This window comes from Aphis gossypii, chromosome 3 (genome assembly GCF_020184175.1).
Source record: "Aphis gossypii isolate Hap1 chromosome 3, ASM2018417v2, whole genome shotgun sequence".
Lineage (NCBI taxonomy): Eukaryota > Metazoa > Arthropoda > Insecta > Hemiptera > Aphididae > Aphis > Aphis gossypii.
In genome coordinates this window covers 9360119-9387897 of record NC_065532.1, presented here as the reverse complement: position 1 = coordinate 9387897, position 27779 = coordinate 9360119, and the positions used below count along the sequence as shown (strand labels likewise).

Sequence of the window (27779 nt, the reverse complement as noted above, 5' to 3'; positions counted from 1 at the left end):
TATTAGTGTACTGCATTGTACGTGTACCTAATGTATAGAAAAGTATTATTATAATAATTAGACCAATTATTCAATTATTAGTAGAAAACTATCATATCGAAAAATTGGCTCATTTATAGTACCTAACACCTAAGTACATGAAACATGAATAAAAAAAAATGATAGCAGAGAATTCAATCAATTATACCAAATAAATTTTAATATTTATTATTAGCAACCGTAATAAACCATAATAAATTTTAATAATTTTATACAACAACAAACAATAATTATTATTAATTTGTATTTTCGTAAACTGTTTTAGATCCGTTATCAGGTGTAGTTGTTAAAATGTTTCTATTTATTATTTTTTATAAGAATGGATATCAGGTATGTACATAAACTTTATGATTATTTTCAATTTTGTGTACACTGAAGTTCGATAAATTTTAAATTTCAAAGTTCGAAATAAACTATAAACATGAGTAAATAAAAAAATCAATATAAATATAATTTCAAAATTATGCAATGTGTTTGTAGTGATTCTCATGGGTGGCAAAGAGGGTGCACGCCCTCCCTCAAAATTAAATTCCTTAAAGTACCTATATTGTATGTTTATGTTATGCATATAAATATGAATATTGAGTTTTCGATTATTTTCGTTGGTAATTCATTACAACTACTAACTGAAGTATAATAAAATTACGAAAAATAAAAAATTTTATATTTATTGTGTAATGACTAATGAGTACGTAATGACAAGTGTGTTAGGTACTGTTTTCCAATTTTTTCTTTTAAATACTTTTTGTTGCTTTTATTGATTATGTTACAATTTTGAACTCAGGTAGCTTAGTTATAAGCATAAGGACAATTTTGCTCCCCTTCATAAAACATTTCTGGATCCGTCCCTGAAAAATTGGAAACCTTTTAAGCTGGTTTGTTATATTTGTTTGCATATTTTTGGTAAAATCTTCTGTAAAAGTATTCATTGTCTGTTGAATGGTAAAATAACAGTATATATTATATGAATTCATAAACATTTTTTTTATTTATAAATGAATAATTTTAATTCGTAGCTCGAGGTAATTTCGTTAGTAATAGACACTGACGATTCCAAATGTTTCACCTAAATTACGGTACCTTCTCCAAAGTTCAAACTGCCAATACAAGACTATTAGATAACTACGTTATCTCAAACAAACTGCTCGCGGAGAAGGACTAGCAGGACTACGATGTACCGTTGACACCAGGATTATAATGACTCCGGCTGTGCAGGGGTATATATATGGTCACTGGAAGTCTTATCTTTATTCAACGATCCGAGCACAGCTGCGGCCATACACAGTTGTACGCAGACGGAAGAAGCGTACGACTCGCCAGTGTCATCGGACCACTCGGACTCGAGCGACGCGTTCCGAGTTTCCTACCCATGTCGCAGGGGTTCTCAGATCACCGGGCCCGCCACCTGTTGGCAAATATGCGCGTCCCGTCGAGAATGCGCGTGTGACCGTGCGAGACGCGAGTACGGCGCTCGCGGGTGCATGCGCTTGTGCGTGTGCGCGTGTTCGTCGTCACATCTCCGCAGCATCGTTCTCGCGGACAATCGAAACGGATAACGTCGGACAACGGGCGGGTACGATTTATTGTTGTGTCGTAATATCTTCCCGAGCCGTTCGGTTGATAAAAACGTTAAACGACGCGTCTGCGGTTTATATTATCGTCGTCGTCGCCGCCGCGGTCTTTGTTTTCGCCGTCGGTATTTTCGCGCGTACAACAACAACAACAACGGGTAAGTGGCGCAGCCGGTCATCACGTCCGCCACCGCCGCCGAGACGATAACGAATTATTGACGAACGATATCGTCGACATCGTCGACGTCGCGCGAAATCGGTGGTGCCGAAAACTTCTCGTGCCGTCGTTTCTCGTCGAGATGATCATACGTCTGCAGCAGCCCGATTCGGCGTCACGATGACTTAGACGCGCGACGTCCGTTAAAGTCTCCGGTCGTCGTAGTCACGACCGCGACGACGACGGACTAGAAACATGATCACGCGACCGTCGTCACATGGCCCAGTATGAGTTCCTGCCGCTGTGCGACGTCCTGTTCAACATCATCTCGCTGGCCGCGTACTTCTGCGACATCGTGTTCGACGTGGTCATGGGCTACGCGCTCTACTCGCACGGCCGCTACGTGCCGTTCGTCCTGACCATGTTGTTCGTCGGGGCGTCCGCCACCGTCGAGCAGACCATGTCGCTGCGCTGGTACCTGGCCGCCCGGGCCGTCGGCGACAAGTCCACGCTGGCCGACCGGCTGAAACGGTCGGCCGTGCAGGCGTTGCACTTTGTCCAACTGGGAGTCCTGTGGAGGTGAGCATGAGACGGCATTTTTTTTTTTTTTTTTTGTTTCTGTACGCCCACCCGAGGTGGGTGGTGGTTCACCGCCGGTTGCTTGACGTGCGTCCCTCGTTTCAGGTACTTTAAGCTGTTCCTGCCCGTCGACTTGCGGTACGTCAAGTTCGAGGTGCGCGACCTGTGCATGCTGCGCCTGTTGCACGCGTTCTGCGAGTCGATGCCGCTGCTGCTGTTGCAGTCCTACCTGCTGTGGACGGACAGCGGCGGCGACCGCAAGCATCTGCGCGACCTCAACAAGGTGGCCGTCACGCTGTCCACTGTCAGCGTGTGCTGGGCCCTGGCGTCGTTTGGCAAGAACGTGCGCATGCAGAACGTCCACAGGCTAGTCCTCACTTGGCTCGGTGTCATATTTCAGGTATTTATCACTCTAAACGTCAAACTGTGCCCATGTTTACTGTTTAACATATACCTAACGATTGTCGTGTTGTCACTGTGCAGTTCCTGTGGCGTTTGGGCACCGTCGGGGCCAGAGTCATTTCTTTGACCGCCTACGCCGCCATGTACAAGTATTGGGTGCTGTTGGTACTCGGTCTACATTGGTTGTCGATGCTGTTGTGGTTACATTCACCCAAGAACGTGTTCCACGGCGAACGCATGTCTCCCAAGCGTAAAGCTTTTTTGTTTGCACTCTTAGCGTTTGTGTTCACGTTTGAATACGTCAACCTACTAGAGAACAATCATAGAGAAAAAATGGTATGTACTTGCAGAAGTTTGTAAATATTATTGTGTATAGGTACACAAATTGTTTTAGATGTTAGGTTTTTCTTTAAAATAGACAGATTAATTAATTTGTTAGGTATGTTCATGATTATTTTTGTTACATTTTCCAGAAATTATTTTCTCTTTTCTGTATTTTTAAGCAAAATTTTCTTCTTGCTTTGTCTACAATTTTTTAATATTATTTTAAGCTTTATTAAGTATTGTACATTAATTTTAAATGTAATTATTATTATTAATGAATATCAATCTACTGTGTTAAAGTATAACATGTAATTAATAACTGTTTCTTGATTTAAAATAAAATGTATGTTACATTCCTTGAAGTATTATTTTATTACAAAAATAATAATCTAAATTGCTTATTAATTTAATTCAATATTTTTAGCTGATGTTTTATGTGGTGATGGCGTTAGAAAACGCTCTTCTCATGTTTGTGTGGAGCATTGGCAGTGGTGATGCAGTCAAACCATTTATTGTTCTTGGCCTGTTCTGTTGTGGTCTTGTGTTCATGGCAATTTATTATCAGTTTTTTCATGTAAGAAGATTGAAATATGAATCTGGAGGCAGACTGAGTAATGCTACAAATAGTAACAATTCAACAGCTAAGTTAGCATTAGAAGCCAAGTATAAAGATCAACTAAATGTGCCTAATGGCAAGGTAAGGCTGCAATTAATTAAAAAGTTTATATTATAACTAAAAAAAGTGTATTAATTTTATTAATAGTATTTATTAGTATTTGTACTATTATTGAAAGTTCATACAACACCTACTTGTAACCTGTATGGTATGCGTATGCTACTAAACAAAATTTATTTGTCCAATTTTTTTTAATATATGTATATGATTAGCTTTATGATATTTCTCTGTTGATGCATTCTGGATAAAGTTTTATGTTTTCATGTTCATTAAAAAGTTTAAATTGAAATTATAAAATCTAAAAAATAATGGACCTAAATGTGATTATGTATCACTGTAAATATTGAAATTATTATCTTTTTGATAACAGTTACAAATTTGTAATTTACCTACTATTTTTACTGATTTTAAGACTGATTGGCTTATATACTAGTATATACAGATGTTCAATAGTATAGTTTTTGTCTGTATTTCATTAATACTATATGCATATCTCTATTAATAACATTATTTTTTGTTTAAATTCAACAGACTGATCTTATTAGAAGGCACAGCTTCAGTAGTGTTTATGAAAACATACCGCCAGGTGGTTACCACAATCAAGCTATTGCTAGTGAAGCACCTCCATCCTTGCAGAGAAACCAGAGGTATTACAGCGCATTACCAGCAAGTGTACATAATGGCATTCCAGGCGTTTTCAACTGTCGTTTCACCAACCCATATGTGGCGGCCATGCAAAAGCGTAAGAAAAAAAAACCAACTACGTTTGTACCTCCACCGTCTGGCACAAGTGGCCGAGATAGTGTTGCTTTTTGGTGCAAACCGCCACCGTCCAACCACAGCCAACAGGGTTCTAGTGAAAACGAGAGTGCCAGCTCTCACGTGGACATCCGGCAGAAATTACAAGAAAAAAGACAAAACCAACTAGCTGAACTCCGAGCTATTGAAGAGGAGATTAGGCAAGGCAAACTAAAGGAACCGACTGAAAATGGTGAAGTACTTTTGTCTCCTCAAGGATACTTGCAACAACAAAATTGGATCGCTCCGCCATATAGGTAAGTTTTATTTCCTATAACTTGCATGTAGGTGTTTGGTAAACTGTTGAACATTAACTAGCATCACATGTTTTTAGCGCTCAAGATAACAATGCTCAACCAAATGACCAAGTGTTCACATTGATGTATAAATCGTACAAATCGCCATCAGACCTAGACTCACAGATATCACTGCCACGTTCTTACACACTGCCCAGAGAATTTAAATTCTATAGAAAAGTAAGGCCCAGAAAAACTATACGTTCCGATCACTTTGTTGCATCGACAAATTCAAGTGATGGAGATGTGGACTCTGGTGATGATGAGTCAGACACCTCGCAGCCAAACTTATCACCACGGCCCTTGCGACTACCTGATCGTAATGCTCTCACCACTCGACACGAAACCAAACTATAAGCCATGTTGATTAAAAATTAAGTGAAATTGATAGTTTTTTTTTATCAGGTATCTTTATAATACATGAAATATTTTGTAAATACTGTTTTGTACGATGTTTTATTATTATTATTATATTTAATTTATAACTTGCATTTTAAACGCAGATCGTTTATTGATTAAAATGTATAATATATAAATATATATTTATAAATCATAAACTATTAAAATACAAAACTTAATTAATCAAATACAAAATGTTTAATAATTTAAATGAGAGAAATTATACATAATATGTTTCTATATAAAAAAAAAAATACATAAATTAAGATTACATTAGAACGACGAAACTTATAGCGTAATAACAAATAAGTTTAATCGCACATGTCTGTCTCCTCGGTTTCTTCTTCTTCAATGTACTCCTCGTCCACAGATGCTTCCTGTAATGAATATGACATAAGGTTAGGTGATCAAATGTCTTGTAGAGAAAATAATAATTAATCGAACCGTACCTGATACTGTTGGTATTCGGATATCAAATCGTTCATGTTTGATTCGGCTTCGGTGAATTCCATCTCGTCCATACCTTCGCCGGTGTACCAATGCAAGAATGCCTTTCTTCTGAACATGGCCGAAAACTGTTCGGAAATACGCTTGAACAGCTCTTGGATGGCAGTAGTGTTTCCGATGAACGTGGAACTCATCTTGAGACCGCATGGCGGTATGTCGCAAACGGCCGTCTTCACGTTGTTTGGGATCCAGTCGACAAAGTAGCTCGAGTTCTTGTTTTGCACGTTCAACATCTGCTCGTCTACTTCCTTCATGGACATGCGGCCCCTGCGAATTGAATGCATAAAATATTAATTCGTGTGAACGGTTTATAGTGGTATGCAACTACAGTATCGGTTTACTAATCTGTTATCTATATATTAGGCATTTGTACGTATGGGAAGACATCATGTCTCGGCATTTAAGTATTTCTCGTCGATCGAATGCGATTTCATTAAACATCACAAATCAATTTAAACGTTTTTAGTAATATATAAATGTTGGTTGTTATTGTCTGCAATTACACCTGCGGGCAGGGTTAAAGGTAGGACTGGTAGAAGAAATAACTAAGTAAAAAACAAATATACATTTTACTCTAAGACTGAGCTAGACGTTTTTAGATGACAAGGCATAGTGGAGATTACTTTTTGCAGCTAAAAATCAAGGATCCCAAGGTACGATATCATAATAATATAGGTATATACTTGGTCCATAGGAATATTCAGCCTTTGGAGGTGCTTTTGAGAGGGGTCCCTCGCCATTTTTTTTTATCGATATCACGGGCCCCCCCCCCCCAAAAAAAAAAAACAAATACGTTGTTTGCCACCTATATTATAATATACTGACCTGAATATGGCGGCGACGGTGAGGTAGCGTCCATGTCGGGGGTCGCAGGCGACCATCATGTTCTTGGCGTCGAACATTTGTTGGGTGAGCTCGGGCACGCTCATGGCTCTGTACGACTGGCTGCCGCGGGCCGTGAGCGGCGCGAATCCCGGCATGAAGAAGTGGAGCCGGGGGAACGGGACCATGTTGACGGCCAGCTTGCGGAGGTCGGCGTTCAGCTGACCGGGGAATCGAAGGCACGTGGTCACGCCGGACATGGTCAACGACACAAGGTGGTTGAGGTCGCCGTACGTCGGGTTGGTCAGCTTCAGGGTCCTGAAGCATATGTCGTACAGCGCCTCGTTGTCGATCAGGTACGACTCGTCGGTGTTCTCAACCAGTTGGTGCACGGACAGCGTGGCGTTGTACGGCTCGACCACGGTGTCCGACACCTTCGGTGACGGCATCACCGAGTAGGTGTTCATTATCCGGTCGGGATACTCCTCGCGGATCTTCGATATCAGCAGTGTGCCCAGCCCGGAACCGGTGCCACCTCCCAGAGAGTGCGCCAATTGGAATCCCTGTGTGCAGCAGACGACGTTATAGTAATTGTGTGTTATGATATTATATTTTATCGCGAACAACGTTTATAGCGCTAATCGGGAGGGATTCCCTTTTGTAGGGCTCACAAATTTCGAGAAAATTTGAAATCGACGCCTTCCGCAGTGACGATGATACGAGGTTCTGTTACGCGTAACCGCCAAGTGGAAATATAGGTTTATATATGAATTTAAATTTTCACAGGGGTCGCTAAAATACATAAGTTTGGAACGCTTGTAGACTTTACGAGAAAATATGTTCTATTCTAGTATCTGCAGAATTCGTAAAGCTTCACTAAAAAATCAAATGCCTATGTTATTGATAATATAAACCGACAGCCGTGGGCGTAGTGAGGGTGGGACAGGGAGGCACTTACCCACCCCTGCGCCTCAAATTGAATTAAAACAATTTTTTTCAATATAATTATTATTGGCATTTTTATAATCTTGTCTTAATTCCCCCCCCCTGATTGAAATCCTAGATACGTCCATGCCGACAGCAATATTTGTAAATAAAAATGCGATCGGTTACCGTAGACCGGTGGAATTTACTAGTACATGTCAGAATATAAATATATATATATGCGCGCGGTACGTGTTTAAACTTAAATTGTTTATAATAGTAATACGCATAAGGCATAACTATGACATATATCTGATATCTCCCAAATAGTTTCGTTTGTACAAATATTATAACGTCTTGATCAAAAATTTAAAACAAATAAATCATTGTAGGTATGTACAATTTACGCATAAAGAAAATAAATAATATAAACGCGGGAGACCATCGCACATGGTTATACGTGTTAAATATAGCAAAATATTATGTATAATATATTAATGTATAATAATATATGTTTGGAAGATTTCCAGACTTTGGTCCCCGTCGCGACGTATAGTATTTACTTATACGTGCAATATAAATAATTTATTTGTACATAGTACATATTATTTACGATTCATGCTATAATAGTTACAACATTATCATAAATATGTGATTATCGCGCAAATACGAGTACGTCCGTTGATAAAAATTCGATTTATATTTTATCGTCCTGAGTTTTATATGTACACGAAATACAATGGGTACAAAATACTTCTATGGTGTTTTTTAGCCACGTCATTAATATTTATTGGTTGGTAATAATTATATGTAGTTAAGTAAAGTTATAGTTTTTTTTTTTTTAAAAAAAAAAATGTTTTATATACCTGCAGACAGTCGCAATTCTCGCTCTCTTTGCGCACCACGTCCAGCACGGCGTCTACGAGTTCGGCGCCCTCTGTGTAATGGCCCTTGGCCCAATTGTTTCCGGCGCCCGACTGACCGAACACGAAGTTATCCGGTCGGAAGAGCGCGCCGTAAGGTCCGGACCGAATAGACTCCATGGTACCGGGTTCCAGATCGAGTAAGACGGCGCGTGGCACATATTTTCCACCTTCCGAACGGTTGGCGGCTAGAAAGAAAGTCCAGTAAAACGTAAATTTTATATTGTTCGTTATTAGGCATACTATGATATAAATTATTCGTGGGTCACATATAATTTGTTTTAAGGTATAGGAGTATAAGACGTATGTATGTAAAGGTGATTGACGACTTTTTTCTTTTTTTTTTTTTTGCTCAAAATACCAAATGTGAAATGATACCAATTACCAAGTATCACTCTTGTATTAAACAAATTCTTTTTTGATACGACATATTCTTTTGTGCTCGTGGGAACTACAATATAGTTTTAGCAATATTTAACATAATGTTATCTCTAGTACTGACGTACTTATTACCTATACTGTAGATCAAATATAGTGAGGCCAAGTTTAGACGATGATCAGTTAATATGGGACAAAAATAGTTGATTACGCTCAACTAGTCATAGACTTGACTTAGTCGCGTTAAAGATAAGATTTATTTGTAATTGATATGCAAACATAACATTTTTTACAATCATGAATCAGAGTTTTTTCTGCAGTTACACTGTTGAATGTAGTTATTAAGTACCTACCTATATAGCAATTGATAATAAGTAGAGTAAGTACATAGGTATTTATTGACTATTCAATGTTTATTATTATATATATTAAAGTGTTGTGTTGTTTTAAACGTCTTAAAATTACACGATAAAAACCATTAATAAACTGTCGGTAATAATGCAATTTAATAGAGCCAATCGTAACCATCATAATATGATTATTATTCTTCGATAAATAAAATGAATCACTACATAGATATTTGACTTGATAGTTAAATTGCAACTTGTTTTTATTTCGATAGGTATTAGGTACCATAAAATAAAATGAAAAATTAAATAAATCGTTACGTTTAAATAGTTTTTAATGCAATAAAAATTACTTGTTTTTACATTGTTGCCTGCTGGATTGTATTTATATATATTATTATTATTATTATTATTAATACAACAGTCAACAATATTTCGCAAACGTGTTTATACGATGGTTGATGAAAATATAAATAAGAAAGACGAGTTGCAGTGAAAAATTTTAATATAAGCTAAATATTTTTTTTAAGAATTGTTCCCATACCACGTATATACAGGGTAATATTCACCAAACACACGCTTACCCCAATTTTTTATTTACTTATGAGTTTATTCAAATCTTGATGATTAATGAAATTTTTAAATATTATTTACTTCTACGATATTTTAAAAATCATGAAATTTCTTGTAGGCAAACTTTGTGCCTTGTGAAGTTGTGACTATACAATCTTTTGTTTTTCAAATGTGAACCTCCATTTAACAATTATTTTTATTTGTTTAAATGGTTTTGTATAAAATGTTTCCTTGATAAATCACCCTGTATATATATACTTAAACATTCAACAAATTTAAAGTGCGTGTACAAATATCTATTCACAAAATATATCTATAACCAATATACAGCCACAGTGTACACCGAACTCTTTATTGTTCTACTAGAGTAAAAATTTTAAATAATAAATTGAAAAAAATACACGAAACCAGCAGTACCTACTATATAACAGTACCAAACCGCAGACAGACTGCGTCACATTTATTTTATTCTCTTTGTCATCACACGAATTTAAAATAATAATATTAGTTTATCTGTAGTTAATATAAATAAAGCCTATTATAGCTAGGCAATATAATATGTATTTGGTAAATTTTCATCTTAGTTGACATTTAATATATAAATGGAACAATGGAAGTACATTTTCACATTATAAAATGTGTATAAACAGACATTATTGTAATCGGTATGAATTATTTTCAGTCATACTGATGTAAAAGGTTATAGATACAAGCTATCTGCCATCTAGATACATATAAATTGACTTTATCTTCTGCCTAAATAGACTTAATTGTACATTTAATAACTATCGATTGAACATAATTAAAACAAAATAGAACGCATTTTTGAAAATAATAAATTTTCTTATTAATATTATAAATCATAATGATCATCGTGGGTTGTCTGCGAGATAGTGTTAAATATTTAAACGAACAATTTAAATGACTATTATTTTATTATCATTTGTAATAATTGTATACGTTGTATATTATTCGTCAACTATTTAAATAGATGTTTATTTAAATTATCAAGTTTTAGGTTTATTTAATTATAATATTAATGTATAGAGCACTAATACAAATGTTAAGTACTTATCAATCAAAATAATTATAAAAAAATAAAAAGAGAAGCGACAATATATTTTATTTTAATCCTGAAAAAAATAACGATACGATTCAAAAAGTAAAAGAGTTGAAAATTGAACACAAAAAAATGGTAACGAATAAATAGGCTTATAAATAAATATTATGATGTGACAATAAGTGAAAAAAATTAATCAAACCTATAGTTGAAAATGACTGATTTCTTTTTATTTTACGTCACAGTAGACTAGTTGTTTGAATTTATTCACACGAGACATTTGGCAATAGGGCATAGTGGTAGAAATAGGATAATGGCTGTGTTAAAAACAGGCAGTTATAAAATATTTAGGCTTATGCAATAATTGTAAAATAAATCAATCGTATCCAAAAAGAGGACTTGTGAGAAAACCAATTCTATATTCTTATATTATTTAATTAGAGGTCACCAATATTGTGAATTGATTTGATTGAAATGAAATCGTAAAACCACAATAACTATCGATATAATATTATAATGAATAAGTAAACCAGGATCATGTAACTTGATTTGTCATTTTAAAACCTTTGAAGACAGATAAGACTAAAGAAATCGCTTTAAATCTGATATATATTTATAAAATTCAGATTCAGATGATGGTCGTGAGTTTGTAAAATCTATAATTATAAATAAAATGTGGGATAACATTAAAATTGTGCATCACAAGCCTCGTTACAGATGCAGTGATCAATTGAACGGGCGAACGGGAATATTGAAGAAATATTAACTAGAGGCCATGTTTGGTTGTACAGCGAGGACAGAACTAACTTCAACAGCCAACAGGGATTCACTTACGATGAAATATAAAAACTAAAGTCAAGAGGATTATATTGAAACACTATTTAATAACAGCAATCAATCGAATCGTGTTAAGGAAGAAAATAATTCAGTTGGTGTTGAAAACTTGACAATGAAATAAAGATATAGAAAATGAAAATTACTAAACATAATATAGGTGATTATTAAATATATTAATTATATTTAATTAACAAAATAGTAACCGTTGTCTTTTTTAAAGGCAAAATGATTGAAACACAAATATATAAGAGCACTAATGTCTCCGTAGTTCATGTAGGTAATGTAGGTAGGTAACAAAAAATGTATAAAACTTGATGAAGTCATGAACAAATTAAAGGCTGCAGAGAAATAACTCTACGCGAATCCGCTGAACGAGAAACAGATGGTTATTAACGTTTCAATCGATTTCGTGATTGTAATGAATTTACCGTTCGCTCGGATCCCTATACGTACGTACGTATTATTGACGGGCCTGGAAATTCACATTTGCTCGTCGGCCGGTATAGAACGTACGAGTATAATAATATAAGGACAACAAATTCGTGTTTTCCGGTTAGGTTAGCACGGAGATGTGCGGTCGTTGACGGGTCGATCGATAAATATTTTAATCGATTGCCGAGTTTGTTAAATTATAATTATTTACAGGTAGGTAAGTCGTATTAACATTATTACAAGGTATAGGAGGTAGGTATGTTGGCCAGAGGACCATGGGCGGTCGCCAAAACACGAACGACGATACAGCACACTGCGAATGATACATACAGGGCGTTTAATAGAGACAACGAAGAAGTCTTAACCATCGTTCGTCTCAAATCGTTAATGAACAACATTATAAAACGATACGCCCGCGCTGTAGTCAACGCGTATTTAAACGCATATAATATACGCTCGTGTACTCGGTACACGATGTCACGATCCTCCCGCATCGTTCTCCGCCTTAAAAACGCGGTAGTAATAATCATTGACCGCCGTCGTAAATATTATACAATATTATATTAATAATAATTGTGATGCACGTATAATGCACACTGTGTAATATACATTTAGTGTCTGTAGCCGTCGTACAAAATGTACGATATTATTATCGTCGATTGGCCTCGTCGTTGAATAACCCCGACGGACCGGGCGATAATATTAAATACGTACGTCCTATACTCGTAAATTCTATATTATGATATTGCACACACACACACACACATATATTATCTTTATAGTTTATAATATACGTCTATGAGCGTTAAGATATTATGTCGAAGAACGCCTTACCAGACCCTTCATTGTAGTAAACGTTAATGCGTTCCAGCTGTAGTTCGGACGTGCCCTTGTAGAATCCCGTGTAGTCGATTCCGTGCTCTTCCGATATGACTTGCCAGAACTGTAAGAAAAAAACCACACGTGACTGTATTAGTATTACGTTTTGACACGTGTATACGACGTATACGATTATTGTACGTATAGGAATTGACGAAAAACTTGTCAAATCCTGTAAATTTAATGTTGTAATAATATGTTGTGGTAAAAAAAAAACTGTGTATTTGCATTATGAGTTTATTATATAGTGGAAAATTTACGACATCTCTCTTATTAGCGGCTTAGCAGCAGGGTTGTATTCTTATATTGTATATAATAATATCACGATTCGTGCGCAAAAATTGTTCGTTATATTTTCGTAATTCGTAACCTGCAGCAAACCGAGTATTTGAGGAGAATAAACTTATGACGGGAGTTCGGGTGATTTCGATTTGAAAATATAATTTTTCTCCATAACGATTTATTCTAACACAAAATGTGTTTTTATGGTACATACCAAAATACTCAATATATAATATTATATTATGTACAAAATTGAATTAGTACGCTAAGAATGAAATTTTGTTTTAATGGTTTTGCAGTAAAATTTCAGTGATTTTACAATACGAGTACCTACCCTCGGAAAAATAAAATCACAAACGTATACTAGCACAACGCACAATGTGAGATTAGGCTACTTTTCTACGTTTATCGTTGTTTAATATTTGCGCCATGATGGCTATACTATACGCACCATTGCACATCTGCCCATTGTAATGTCTTTTGTCTATAAGACCAGAAACCCGCGTTTAACGCGTGCGTCACGTCGATTGTGTTACATAAGAACGACAATAATCGTTTTGGCAATGTGAAAATTGTCAAGTCTGACAATAAATCGGAGGTGGGACGGTTCGTGGTGAAAAACAATTCACAGCGTAAAAACATTATAAATTAGGATTTTTCAACGGCTCGCGGCTATAGCTATATGTATAATTAAATGTTAAAACGGCAATATTTTGAGGGCTAAAAATCACTCCTACCGTACAATATTATAATATGTTACTATTATTATATATGGAGGAAAGTTCGTAGTATACCGTTTACCGATGACCGCGGAAACCGGTTCCGGTTCCCACGGACGACGCGCGACCACCCCCTTCTGAGATGACTTTAAGCGCCCGTTAAACGACTTTTTAATAACTCCCGTTTCCGGATGGCGTATACCGGCTACGAATATAATATTATACCGACCGTCGTGGCACGAAGTAATTTCGTGTGATTTTGACGGAATGGATTCGCCGCCGCCGCCGGAGCCGTAACGACTAATGCGCGAGAAACGCGTAAAACCCGTAAGTACCTACACCGTGTTTTATTATTGTTGTTGTTGTTAATATATCTATACATTTTGTTTGCAAATAACAGTCGAGAAATCATTAGATATAATGATATGCCGCTCAAGTGATGAGTGCGTATTTCCGTCGAAAACCGTTTCGAGTGCATAGATAGGAATGCGCAACATGGGGTGATTCACTATATACCGATTATGTTCACCGCCATTATCGTAAATTATTATAACGCATTTATTCATATTTCAATTTTCAAAATTCGTATACGTTAATGTCATAAATTTTCGAGATGTTTTATTTTTATACATTTAAGAAATAAGGAGCGTCTTGTGGCGATATAATAACTTCCTATTTTAAAATGACAATGCTTTTTTTTGTGAATTGTTAACGAATGATATTATACCTAAAAACGGCGGTGTACCTACATGCAAAGCTCTAACACATAGTTTCTAAAATAATATTTATACGTCATATTTTAGTCTACTTATATCTTAAATAATACATTGGTATATAGGTACATAATATTCAAATTGGTTTAAAAAATTACACGCAATTATAGGTACAATCAATATAATATAATATTGTTTTAATAAAAAGTAAATTAATTAAAACTAAAATATTATTGTTAACTATATATGACCAATTTTCACCAACTTTATAAATGTATAGCAACTAATCATCAAAATAACAAAAAATTAAATATTAAAGTAATAAAATTGGTAATGTGTCACATGGATATTGAGTACTAATTAATATGGGGCGAAGGAAAATATGTGTCTAATCAAATTTAATCTTAACTTAAAATTTAAAACAATAAAATAAAATTGAAAAAAAAAATATTGGTGGAATTAACGTTAATTTGTATAGGTCGGAAATGAGCACCGGTGGAATTTATAAGTTTTTGTTTTATACTTCAAAAACCCGTACCGGTAGATTTACAATCGCTCTGATTTTCGCATATAGATATCAACAATCTTGAGCGTAAATCACCAAATCGGCCGCATTCGTAAACACCAGACCGTGATAATATAATAACGTACGACGGTGTCCCCGGGATACGCAGCGTTGACTGCGTGAGTTTACACTATAATTATTATTATTATTATTAATTCCGACGGCTTATGATAAATAAATTAATAAATAAAACACGCGCGTAAAACGCCAAATGAGTGTATTCATTTATTTATAACTTGCACGCGTAGACTTCACCCATTAATACGAGAAATGAGGTTTATTACTACGAATACGAATTGAGGTACTTGTAAAAAATTATACTAGATTCCCTCATGAGTTTGATGCACTGTACAATATATGTATATTATCATTTTGCAGCTGCAACTGTCATACGAATTTCACTTATACGTGCATAATATAGAACAATGAAATCGTTTAAAAAAAATTCCTGAAATTTTTGGATTATATACCGTTAATATTTAACACTAATTCGTATACATAATATTGCAGCAAGCTAAATTATAATATAATAGATCCCGAACGCAAATAGTAAATTCAGTATTTATCGATAAACATTCGTTTTTTAGACGAGAAAATTACTGCGACCAATTTAACAGATCATTCTACACGTCATACTATTGTAATATACCTGTCCGACACACGAGCCACTATATAACAATAATATAACAGAGGTGTTTCGTGCGCAGTGTTTTTGACGCGTACAGTTTGATGGTATAATTTGTGCGCACATTTTTAAAGTTGCGTTATTCAATTTGTTCGTCGTGTGGAAATTCGACTTCACATGCAAAAACACTATTATATGCGGGCTGGGGCGATGGTGTGCGACGTACAAGGCACGCGTATAGCATAGGTATTATTATTATTATTTGCGGGGAAAAAAACGTAAACGTTTCGGCGGCTTGTAATGATATGGTTTTTTTTTTAACGATCTACCCGTACCCGACTGCCACACACCGCCGTTTTGAGTTTTGACAGTACTGCATTTATTCGTTTACATACACACGATGATGACCTGCGTGCGCTAAACGAGTCTGACATTAACGTTAAATTCATAAAATATGTGTATATGAAGGTGGTACACGCGGAGACACCTATTAGCTATTTATAGATCATAATATATGCGCAGGTAAACGAACGGTTATAACGACTATATTAATTTGATTTTTTTTTCATGTAGGTATTTTTAAAATCGTTTTTTTCTTTATTTCTTACAACCGTTTTGCGGATATTCGAAGCCGGTTTAAATTGTTTACGATTGAAATCGATTACATACATATTTTACAATTGACTTTGTCTGCAGTATGACTAATAAAATATATACACGCAGGGAAAAATATTAAAAAATAGTCGTGCGTAATTCGAACAGTTGAAGATGATATGACAAATTCAGATAACATTTAACAAGCATTTTTACGTTTATTTTATACTCGCGCGATCTGTAAACTATAGTATTACAATATTAATTTACCTATATAGTTACATAATAATGTAAGCTGACGTATATCATATACATTTAAATATCAATATATTATATCGTGATGTGAATAACTAAGTATAATATGTATTACTAAAGTCACAAAAGACGTAACATTATATAGTTTCAAAACACAACTTAACTATTCGACTAGGTATGGCACATTTTTACTCTTTATTTAAATTTCAATTTTAAGGTCTAGTGGCTATATTAATTTATGACTTCTTATTTGAAACCAACCTCGAATGTACATAAACACTGCAGTAGTGCAGCACTCATATTATAAACTGTTTTGTAAACACAAAATAATAATAACCCACTTAACCCGGCCAATATTTTTGTTTATACACATTTTATATACAAACTAAGCAGGACACGAATAGTTGGAATTTATTATTTACGACCACTCAAAGAAAGGTATTTAATATAATGATTATGTATTATATTAATTTTTATTTTAGACTTTGAAGCAATATTTTAATATATATGTATACAAATCTTTTAAGTACAGTTTTATATCGAACCGACGAGGCGCTTAGGTTTTGTTTAAAGATTGCAGTCGTTTGAATTTATTTAATTTTGACAATCTGTTGTAGATGGTGTACTTCAATAGCGGTGGGTGATACATTTTTTGGAAACCATAAAAACCTAAAAACCCATGACGGCATGACATGTTTACTGCACATATTGTATTACACGCGTAGCCTATAATATGGCTATATTATAATAACACTATGTATAGTAGAGACCACTAAAACCCGCAGGAAATTGAAAATCATATCATTTTAAGGGATTGGCCGTATAAGTGGCAAGTGTAGTACCTATATACATGTATAGCGTACGTTTTGAATTATCACGTTAGTCATCGGCTACATACGCAGACATACTTAAAAAGGTATACATTTTCGTGTATTGCGTGTGTGTATATATACATTCGGATTAGTTGTTCGCACAATAATGATACGCGTGGCGACACAGAATGGGTCTGTGAAAAAAATAAAATCTGATAAGATTTACACGGTTACAACAGTATACGTATAGTTGATACATAACTGCGCACTCGGTAAGTGATTTTCTCGAAAATCTACGATTACCACACGATACACGTGCAAAACAACGTATATTATATACTTACAAGTATGTATAGTTGTGCAGTGAATACGAGTAAGTATACTCAATAAGTATCGTGACACGATAAGAGTGTATGATATTTATTTCTACGTCCATTTTTCACTACGCCAGCCGCGCGAGCACAGACATTCTTTCAATCGTAGTTTCTATTTAATATATCATAATACGTAATACGTATATACTATAAAAAGTATATATATATATATCTACCTCCTAATCGTTTACCATCGACCGCAGAGTGCTAATAAATTTAAAAAAAATAATAATAATAACTCATTTCCACTCCTGTGAGAATTTAAAATATTTACGACAATACCTGTTTTTTTTTTATAATCATTTTACGAGATTGACTAGAAGAATACGAAATTTTGTGAATACTGCAGCAACGAATAAAATAACTGCATGCTAATCACTTGACTGTTGCAACATTATAATCTCTGCACCGAGGGAATGTCGAATTAATAATTCGATAATACGCGAACACAATATAATGATATATTTATGTATAGTATTGATTATACAGCAGTAGTCCGGCGCAGGATTTTATTATTTTATTTGTATCCTTCGTGTGCGCGTAGGTGTGCATAATATCCTGTGTAATTTTTGATAATATTATCCGATGCGAGTAGATATAAACGAGAGTTTGAAATGCATATTATACGCAGTATGTGTAAAGTTTAAAATATATAAATATGATACGGTTTGTCGGTCTGTACCACTTCAGTGTAACGGATTAGAACCGAAGCGTGTACAATTATAAAATTATTATTATTTTTTTTTTTAAAGAAAAAAACACTCATCGACTTATTATTTTTTTTAATAACAGCGAATGTATACACGCACACACACACACACACACACGTATATATATAAATATAAATTTAATATTTATATTTAAAAGTAACCGGACCGTCGATGCAACATCGGTGACGCGCGAAAAATTAAAAATTCAAACTGCAAAGACCGCAGCAGAATAAGGTAATAAAAAAACTAAAAAAAAAAAATCCGAACGCGTTTAGGTAAACAGCGTGTTCTTTGTACACGACTTCATAATTTACCAGATATTATATATATATACATATATATTATGCATACACTCGACACTCGACATCAATATATTCGCTACGTGTACACTTATACATAAATTATATTGTTACCTACATCCGAGGATAAGATCGGGTTTTGGACGCGACGAGATGGAAAACGTACTCGTATTTAATAAGCGCCAACGAGCGGTTACTGTAAATCGTACGGTTTAAATTGTTTTTCCTACTAAATGTTCTACCGAGGTAAACGGTGTAACACCGCGAACATGTGCGTGGGAGGCTATAAAAAAAAATGTCCGTACCGATATGTAATGTATAATAATAATCAGTGGCGACTGTATAATAATCATAAATCAGCTGTAGAGCCACAGAGGGTATAATTGTATAAACTAAGTATGATATTATAGTATGTTACTACTGAGCTATATGGTCTACATATATCTATATTATATATAAACAGTGCTAATCTCTTGAACTCGCTTAATAAAAAATTGATATACAAATTATTATCATAATTAGGCACCGTAAAATTACCAATATTTTAACAAGCATTTCAAATCTATATAAAATATAATATCGTCCCACAAAAAATATCATTTTGTATACAATTATATATACATATATTTAAATCGTTTAAATCACAATATCTTATATAATATTGGTATAAATAATTATTCTTAGACGTTCTACTTCATATTAATTAACACGCACTTACATCTGTACACGATGGATTTTAGTATTTCAACTTAAGTTAAAATATGTTATAAGTTATAACTACCATGAATAGATCGCCAACAATAGTTTTCGTATAACATATGATCTAACGTTAAAGTCCGCAAATGTATAAAGAAGAAGAAAAAAAATAAAACAATTTTAAGTACGTCATATATAAATAATTTACTAAGATTAGAAGAGGTTTACGATTAAAAAAAAATAAATAAATAGTTTGAACTAAATGATATTAAAATGATATGTTAATTTTATTACAATTTAATGAATTATTAATAAGTATGACTTGTATGTAGAACAAAACAGACCGAAGTTTATCAAATATCTAAACATAACCGTTCATGCAATTAATTAATTAATTATTTATATTTACTGTGTTATAGTTTTATGTATTGATTACTATTTAATTTATGTACTATTCCCGTTTCCTACTAGTAGTATTAAAATATTTGAAACTCTAATGTACTAAAATATAATATTGCTACTATTATAACGACGCATTATTTACGACCAATATGTAATCGACCTCTACACCGGGTCGATTAAACTTGAAATTGTATTAGGCATAATAATATTATATTATAATATACTCAAACGTATCTGGCGTGGAAGCAACAGCCCCCGATGTTGTGGCGGTGTTTAAAGCGTATGATAACATACATTATGCCTAATATCTTTATAATAATATTACGCGTTCAAACGTCAAACATGTGCAGTGTAACAATTATTATTAGGAGGAGATGTGTACGTGCGTGCTGTTTGTGGCGGCGGAAGTGTCTCTTGGTCCTTTTTAAGATGTAAAAATAAAATAATTGGCAGCGGCGACGACGAGTCACATAATTATATCTATCCCGTATAGGTTCTACGCGCTCGCGTTCCAGAGGAAAGACCAAAAATAAACATTCCAGGGGACTCGTCTGGAACGCTGTCAGGAAAGACTTTTCGTATGGCGTGTGTGTGTGTGTGCACGCAATGTTTATTTCGGTCCTTTTGATGCACTCCAGACCGACCTGCAGGTCTGACGACGGATTTGTGTGTGTATAATATTATTAAAAAGTATACTTATACGTCGTCGCACTCGAAAACTGTCGGTCCATTTATCTTTTCGACACACGCGGTCGGTGTTTTTTTTCTCTAAACACTACTAAAGTCCCAATAATAGTCATTCGCCGACACATCACAGTGGCCGTCTAGCGCACGACGAGGTGTTATTTATACGATAATGTTGCACGAGCTACGGTAAAAATCTGCCATCGGTTGAAATAAACTGCGTTCTACGTTCCCGTGATAGATGCATATTTTGCTGTTGTATATAGTATATTAAGGTATACCACACGAAGAGTGAAAATATCTTTAATCTTCATGCTATATACCAGATATACCTACTATAACGTACGATAGAATACCAGAAATAACTCCACGTAGGATTGAACGCAACATTTCTGAAGACCCGGGAATCCGCCTGCGCGGACCTGACCGTCGGCAAATGTAAATTAAATTAAATTTTTAAAGCAAACAAACAAATCCGAAAAAAAAACAAATTAAAAAATATATAAAATAAATAGGTACCTATACACAATTTTAAAGTAAATATTACATAGCTATAGAGCCTTTGTAGCCGGAGGTGAAATTAGTGTCTATATAACACGCTAAAGATCTATGTTGTGCGTAGAGTTGGTCGATTTATTGCGATAATACAAAACTGCAGCGTGTATAACGACTCTTCGCCTTTCGGTCCGGAACGATTTCTGATCAGACTTTTAGATTAGATCTTTCCGATCTAGGTAGTAGGTACAGTGTACACTGCGTGCGGTACATGCGATTACAATATAAATTATAATAATAATATATACACTCGGCTGTGAATCCCGAGAAAGTATAATATACGATAATTACGGTCGTTGTACTCGTCTGAGGCTCCGAGTGTATAGGCGTGTATTTATTATTTATAGTACATCGTACATGTACTTTTTATGTCTAAAATAGATCTACGAATCTGTAGCAAATAAGTTGAGCTCGAGATGTTCGGAACTATATCTTAGCTAGCAAAAAGTTCTGACCATATGACAACGTTTTGAAACTTTTATTTTGCATTTTCTTTACATTTTAATAAGCTTTTATAAAATCGTTCGACTTAATGAAAAATTTAGTATCTTTTCGTATTTTTAAACATTGCAGTGTATATAGTACACGCTGTATATAAATATGTTTTTACGATCATAGATTAGATAAGTTACCTTAATTAGGATTTATTTTCGTGCATAATTATTATAGGAAAATTATACTTTTGTACATCATTATGTGTATAATATCTTATCATTTCACTACTGTTAATTATAATTTGTAAAATGAGTTTTCTCCTAACATAAAATAAATAAATACTCGAGTTAATTAATTTTTTTTTTATAAATAATTTTTTATGGAAATTCTAAAAATGTCAATTTTTAATTATTTTGAACTTGCATTTAGTATTTTAGTTTATTTTTACGTAAATTATGCAAAATCATTAAGATTTAAAATTTGATATACATCTATATACTTTTTTTTATACTTCTTTTTTCGATGTACTATGTTATGTTAGATTCAAATTTGTGTTGCTCGTTTGTTTCATCGTTTATACGCAAAAACGTTGTCGCCATCACAACGGAAATAATATAGAAGTTGCTGTGTATGCTCGAGTTTTCGTCGTATTAAAATTGTAGTATAATGATGGAAAAAAATATCCACTGAAATGAGTAATGACACGACATAATGTACAATACGAATATTACCGCAAATCACGGCGTAATCGCTGGCTACGTATATTATAATAATATTATTATGCTATGCATCAATATAATGCCCGCGTTGGCGCGTCGCAGTACACAATCAGAATATTCGAGTATAAACGTGACAATATTATACGTATCGCTCGCTTCTCGTTTTCGAGCACATAATATGCGAGTTATTTATGAATTGTATATGATGTTACCCACATAATATATAAAAGAGTTATCACAATACGATGACAATATAATATTTTATAGGGAAAATAATTACTTAGGTAATAGAAGATTACAATCGATTATTGAACACCGTGACAAAGACTAGTGCGTTTGCTGCGCGCGATGATCATCGCGAGTGCCCTGAGGAGATACAAACTAACAAATTTCTTTTTATCAAAAAGAACTATAATGCCTATTTTAATATAAATTGTTGAGAAAATAATTTTTTTTTTTCAAAATTCAAATGAAAGGTTTCCGATAGTCGTTTATAGTTATATACTTGAAAAGCTTTTACGAATTATCATAACCAGCCAATCCATTTTCATTTATAATTTTTACTATCGTTAATGCCTAGGTACATAAAGTTAAACAACTCAAGAACGACTCAATAAAATCTCAATTTATAACATAAGAACATAACATTTGAAAAACAAGTAATTTGCTTTTATTTAACAATAAACACTGAGAAAGTTTGATCCGTGTTAGAAGAAAAAAAGTTTTTAAACATAGAGTCCTTAAATATACTTAAAAAAATGTAAATAAATGCATCATTATTAAAAGAAAAATAGTCAAATGGGGGTGAGCATGTGAATCATAATAACTATATTTAAGTATTACATATAGAAAAGGAAAAGACTCCTAGAAACATACTGCAGCCCTGCAATAGTTTATAGTATTATTATGTACATGGTGTATAGACTACAGATAGGTACCTCTTATACGGATAGGATTATAATACACAATGCTCGTTGTGTAGCGTATAGTAAGCGCTTTATAATAAAACCGCGGACGTCGTGCAGCACTATAAACAGCGGCGATTGTATAGGCATGTATATGGTTTTTTTTAAATTAAAAAAAAAAACCGAATTTTTTTTTTCGGCTTTTAACGAGTACGTTCTATGTAGGTACTCGTATTGGATCTCGCCGGGGCGATACGACGTGTGTGTAACAATATAATAAAAACCTAAGCATTACCTACCTCGCGCACATTCACCGTCATACTTATACCATGTGTATATTTATTTATATATATATATAAATGTGTATGTATATGTGTGAGTGTTATAATAACGAAGACAGCGACGACGACGACGACGTACGTCATAATATTAATATCATCGTGAAATACGTGCGCAGAACATTGAACTTATCTTCTCGCCGGCGATGCGTTCACGGAGCATAGATACCCGTACCTGTAGATTTTATGTGGGTACCTATGTGTATAAAATATATACACCATGTATTTACGTGTAGTGTTATAATGCGTGTACAGAGTTTGCTCCGATCCGAGACTATTGTGCTCGATATAATATAAAATAATATTATATTATATGGGAGCGTGGCATTGTTAAAATAATATTCTACCGATTTGTCAGGGTCTGTTCGTCCTGCACTGCTGCTGCTGATGTAGCTTCTTCAACAGCACCGTCGTGCATACAATGACGATATTTTATATACAGTGTGCGTGTGTGAATCTCCGCAGCCGCCGCGAACAAAATAATGATAATACGTACATATATATATATATATACGTATATAAATCGTATATTGTATGCGTGGCGTAACGGTACAAACGCGAAAATGCAATTTTTTATTATTTTTTTAGTTCGACCGTCGCCGTTTGTCGTCGCGAAGAATATATTATAATATAAATTATTTTAAACCATTCCGAAAACGGGGTCGGCGGAATAATGTATAATATATAATATTTATTTATTGGTATCGTCAGGCGAGTCGAGGGAAGAATAACATACATTATAATATGCACTCGCTGCAAACACAATAGGCGGACGCGCGCGCTGCACCCGCAAAGACGACCGCTATGACGCTGATGCTGCACCGCGAAACCCGATTGTAATGTGATTATTACCTAAATGTAATAATAATAATAACGATATAATATATTATAGACGATGCCGGGGACCGGTTACCGTTCGAATTCCGGAAATCCAGATCGCGCGTGTCCGAAAAGGTGCAATTATCTCCAGTGAACTTGTATATAAGGTACTTTTCCGTCGCCCTAAATATTATAAATTATAATATAATAATATGTATGTATGAATACGCTGCAGTGTGTCTTTACGTCGTTATTTTACAACGTGTATATATACATATACATATATATATATATTGTATAGATTTCTGCTGCGGTCGTCGTTAAAAAATTACGTTTGTATACGCGTGCGCCACGCCACGAAGATCTGTCGGAAATATATTACAATAATATAATATGATATGTATGTGTAATAATGATTTACAGAGAGAAAATAAGAAAAAAACTCGACTCTCCCCGAACACGACAACGCTGATGCATAACGCCGCGCACAACATATTATAAAATGTAGATATAAATGGTATACTATACCTATTACACTGTATAAGTACAATTTCGATCGAATTTTCACACAAAACCTAACCACGTCAGATCACGACTAAGATGCCGCGGTTGTTGTGCCTACATAGATCGTGTATTAAATCTACATAAATCATTATGATTGGTAGGGATCGAACTTTGTTGCATTGTTTTGATTATTGGATATACCTTTTTCTAGGCAAGCTATAAATTCATTCACGACTTAATCAATGAAATATCAAAAGGTTTTCCGTGCATATTTTGCATATTATATTACATAATATTTAGACGTTCTTATAGATTATAACTTCGCAAATTTAACGCCGCGCGTGTATTTCTTATGTTCTTGGACAATAGTCGAAAATACTTATAAAATTCGAGCTCTAGTTATTATTGTAAATTATAATAATTTATTTGAATATTAAAGCGATGCGTGTGCGGACATTATATTCGTATTATAATATCAATATTAGCTGACGAACTGTCGTGGCGCCGTCGTTATCTGTCTAGCATTTATTTATATTGTTTACAAAGTACATACATACATACATACATATTATTATACATGGGCTACCTACTAGTATATATATACAGTGTGACGAGACAGTGTTTCGTTTATTGTACAGACAAGGCACACAAAGGTCGCGGTTTTGTGTACACTGATCGTTTCGAACGATCATGGGATAGGCGATCATAAATTATTATGCATTTTTATATCAAACTTAAGGAGTAGGAACATATACGATCAAATAATATAAAATATTATGAACTGCAACAGGAATGTCGTATTATCGCGTTCAATATGTATAATATAGTGACCAACGGCGATAGATTCCGGCAGACCGTGTTTATAAAATCGAAATACCTAAAACCGTAATATTATACGCATAAAATTATAATAAGAACGAGCTTATAGCATCGTTTAAAAATGAATTAAACCGCCGTCACCGCTTTAGTCTTATCGCTGTGGCGATTATTAATTTATTAAAATATTATTATTTTATCTACAAGTAGCTAGGCGATTTAAGAGTTGTTAAATGTATGACCATTATTATTTATTTGTGTGCTGCAGTATACTTGTATATACTATAAATATAGATTATGTTTGAATAAAATTATAAGTGCAAATAAGTGGAGCTTTGGAAGCTTAAAATCTCTCAGTAATTATAAAAAAGTTTCACAAATAAATGAACATGCAAATAAATCAAAAATATTTTGGCACTGAGATTTCAAAAATTTCAAAGTAAATCAGTTGGGGAAACAAATGTTCATGTAATGTTTCACTATAGTCCCGTACATTTATAGCATAATACTGCATTTAATTTAAATTATTATAAGACGAATTTAATTATTTTGAAACTTATTTTATATTTTTTACCTTTTTTGTTTCTTTTTTTATTGCATTTGATACTGCTTTTTTAGGGTTATTTATTAAAGAGAATTAAATTCACAGTCCTAATTATAGATAAGTTAATAATATTATTATTGTAAGTAGAATAACATTTGACCAACGTTTCACAGTTTCTTTTGATGATTTCGACACGCTAAAGCTAAACCGATAAATCATCGTTGAAACCGGATATGTTACAACGAGGAAACGTTGGGGATTATAAGAAAGAATATTGATTTGACAAACTGTCTGTTTGAAAATATATGATGACTCAAAAACCTAGTCATTGAAAAAAAAGTTTACTTGAACGTAAAAAAAATTGAGTTAATACTTTATGTATATATAATATAGGTATATATAGGTACTTTTTCAACAAGTAATAATACATATTTAGTCCGAACGATCAAAATTTGTGTTATTTACGTGGAAGTAGGTAATACCTACTTTTAAAGAGCCACTGAACCGTCAAATTCCAAATACACATTGGTTTACTAAAATGAGACGATGATGTTCAAAATTTAAGTTTTTTAAAACCAAAAAATTACAACATACGAAAAATCCGAAAAAGTACACCATTTAAATCACATACAGTTTTTCCTAAATGTTTTATTAAAAAGGTAAATAATTAACGCATAGCAAACATAGGCTATTTATCGATCAGCTTATAATTAAATTTCAACAATCCTATATTTACGGCACGATAATAACTCTATACAGTATGTATATCCATTTAAGTGTCGACACTTAGTATTTAGAAAAGTTTTAACTTTTTGAAAATATTATTTTTACATAATTTGATAATCATTACTTGCAGAATATCATTTGAAAAAAAATGTTGAAATTTATTATTTATTTGAATGACAACATTTTTAATTTTATGTCCGAATAAAATAATTTTTAGAATTTTTCGATAAACAAAAATTAAAAATTGAACGAATTAACTTAATTAATTGAACGTAAATGAGCATATATAGCAATTGAAAAGTGTGTCTCATTTTTTCAAAAACCATGTTTTGCAATGGCATTAAACTATAGATAAAAAAATTTAATATATTTTCAACAAAGAAAAAACTTTCTGAAATAATGAGCGTAGATATTTAAGTGTATTACTCCTTATATTATACAAGTATTCAGGGATGACGACTATAGTAATAAGCGTTTAAGACTTACTTTGGCGCCGATTTGGTTTCCGCATTGTCCGGCTTGCAAGTGCACAATTTCCCTCATGATGTTGATAAAATTTGCTGTTCAAGTTCACAAAGAGTAAATAGTGTCTATGTATTCGGCTGCTGGCTGCTACTGCTAACTTCCTTTGGACTTCCGACTAGACGAGGAGTGCACCGAAGAATGGAGCCCCCGGACCGAGTTATACTACTTCGTCGGCCGGGCGCTTAGACGGTTTCCCCTACCACCGAGTGCGCGCGCGGCCGATACTTCGTGGTAACACTA

At 33.9% G+C, this 27779-nt stretch overlaps 2 protein-coding genes across 2 annotated transcripts; one reads left to right on the top strand and one right to left on the bottom strand.

The window, feature by feature from the left end:
• Window positions 1–1456: 1456 nt before the first annotated feature.
• Window positions 1457–5436, top strand: LOC114122576 (uncharacterized). Its single transcript, XM_050204036.1, has 6 exons — window positions 1457–2346; window positions 2452–2746; window positions 2830–3084; window positions 3497–3769; window positions 4280–4803; window positions 4881–5436. The coding sequence occupies exons 1-6, from the start codon at window positions 2045–2047 to the stop codon at window positions 5197–5199; spliced, it is 1968 nt and encodes a 655-aa protein (XP_050059993.1). The 5' UTR covers window positions 1457–2044; the 3' UTR covers window positions 5200–5436.
• On the bottom strand, window positions 5421–27779 carry LOC114122577 (tubulin beta chain-like). Its single transcript, XM_050204037.1, has 6 exons — window positions 27501–27779; window positions 12879–12987; window positions 8361–8605; window positions 6574–7133; window positions 5691–6015; window positions 5421–5618 (listed from the first exon to the last, which is right to left on the bottom strand). Exons 1-6 carry the CDS (start codon window positions 27555–27557, stop codon window positions 5553–5555), a joined length of 1362 nt encoding a protein of 453 aa, XP_050059994.1. The 5' UTR covers window positions 27558–27779; the 3' UTR covers window positions 5421–5552.

What these genes read in the sequence shown, in the direction of transcription:
- LOC114122576 (XM_050204036.1), top strand. Translation starts at nt 2,045, where the DNA reads ATGGCCCAGTATGAGTTCCTGCCGCTGTGCGACGTCCTGTTCAACATC. An exon ending in GGCTCGGTGTCATATTTCAG is followed by an intron (nt 2,747 to 2,829) that starts GTATTTATCACT and finishes GTCACTGTGCAG; the next exon opens with TTCCTGTGGCGTTTGGGCAC. An exon ending in TGGATCGCTCCGCCATATAG is followed by an intron (nt 4,804 to 4,880) that starts GTAAGTTTTATT and finishes ACATGTTTTTAG; the next exon opens with CGCTCAAGATAACAATGCTC.
- LOC114122577 (XM_050204037.1), bottom strand. Translation starts at nt 27,557, where the DNA reads ATGAGGGAAATTGTGCACTTGCAAGCCGGACAATGCGGAAACCAAATC. An exon ending in AGAATTGCGACTGTCTGCAG is followed by an intron (nt 7,134 to 8,360) that starts GTATATAAAACA and finishes TGCTGCACACAG; the next exon opens with GGATTCCAATTGGCGCACTC. An exon ending in ACCGTCGCCGCCATATTCAG is followed by an intron (nt 6,016 to 6,573) that starts GTCAGTATATTA and finishes TTCAATTCGCAG; the next exon opens with GGGCCGCATGTCCATGAAGG.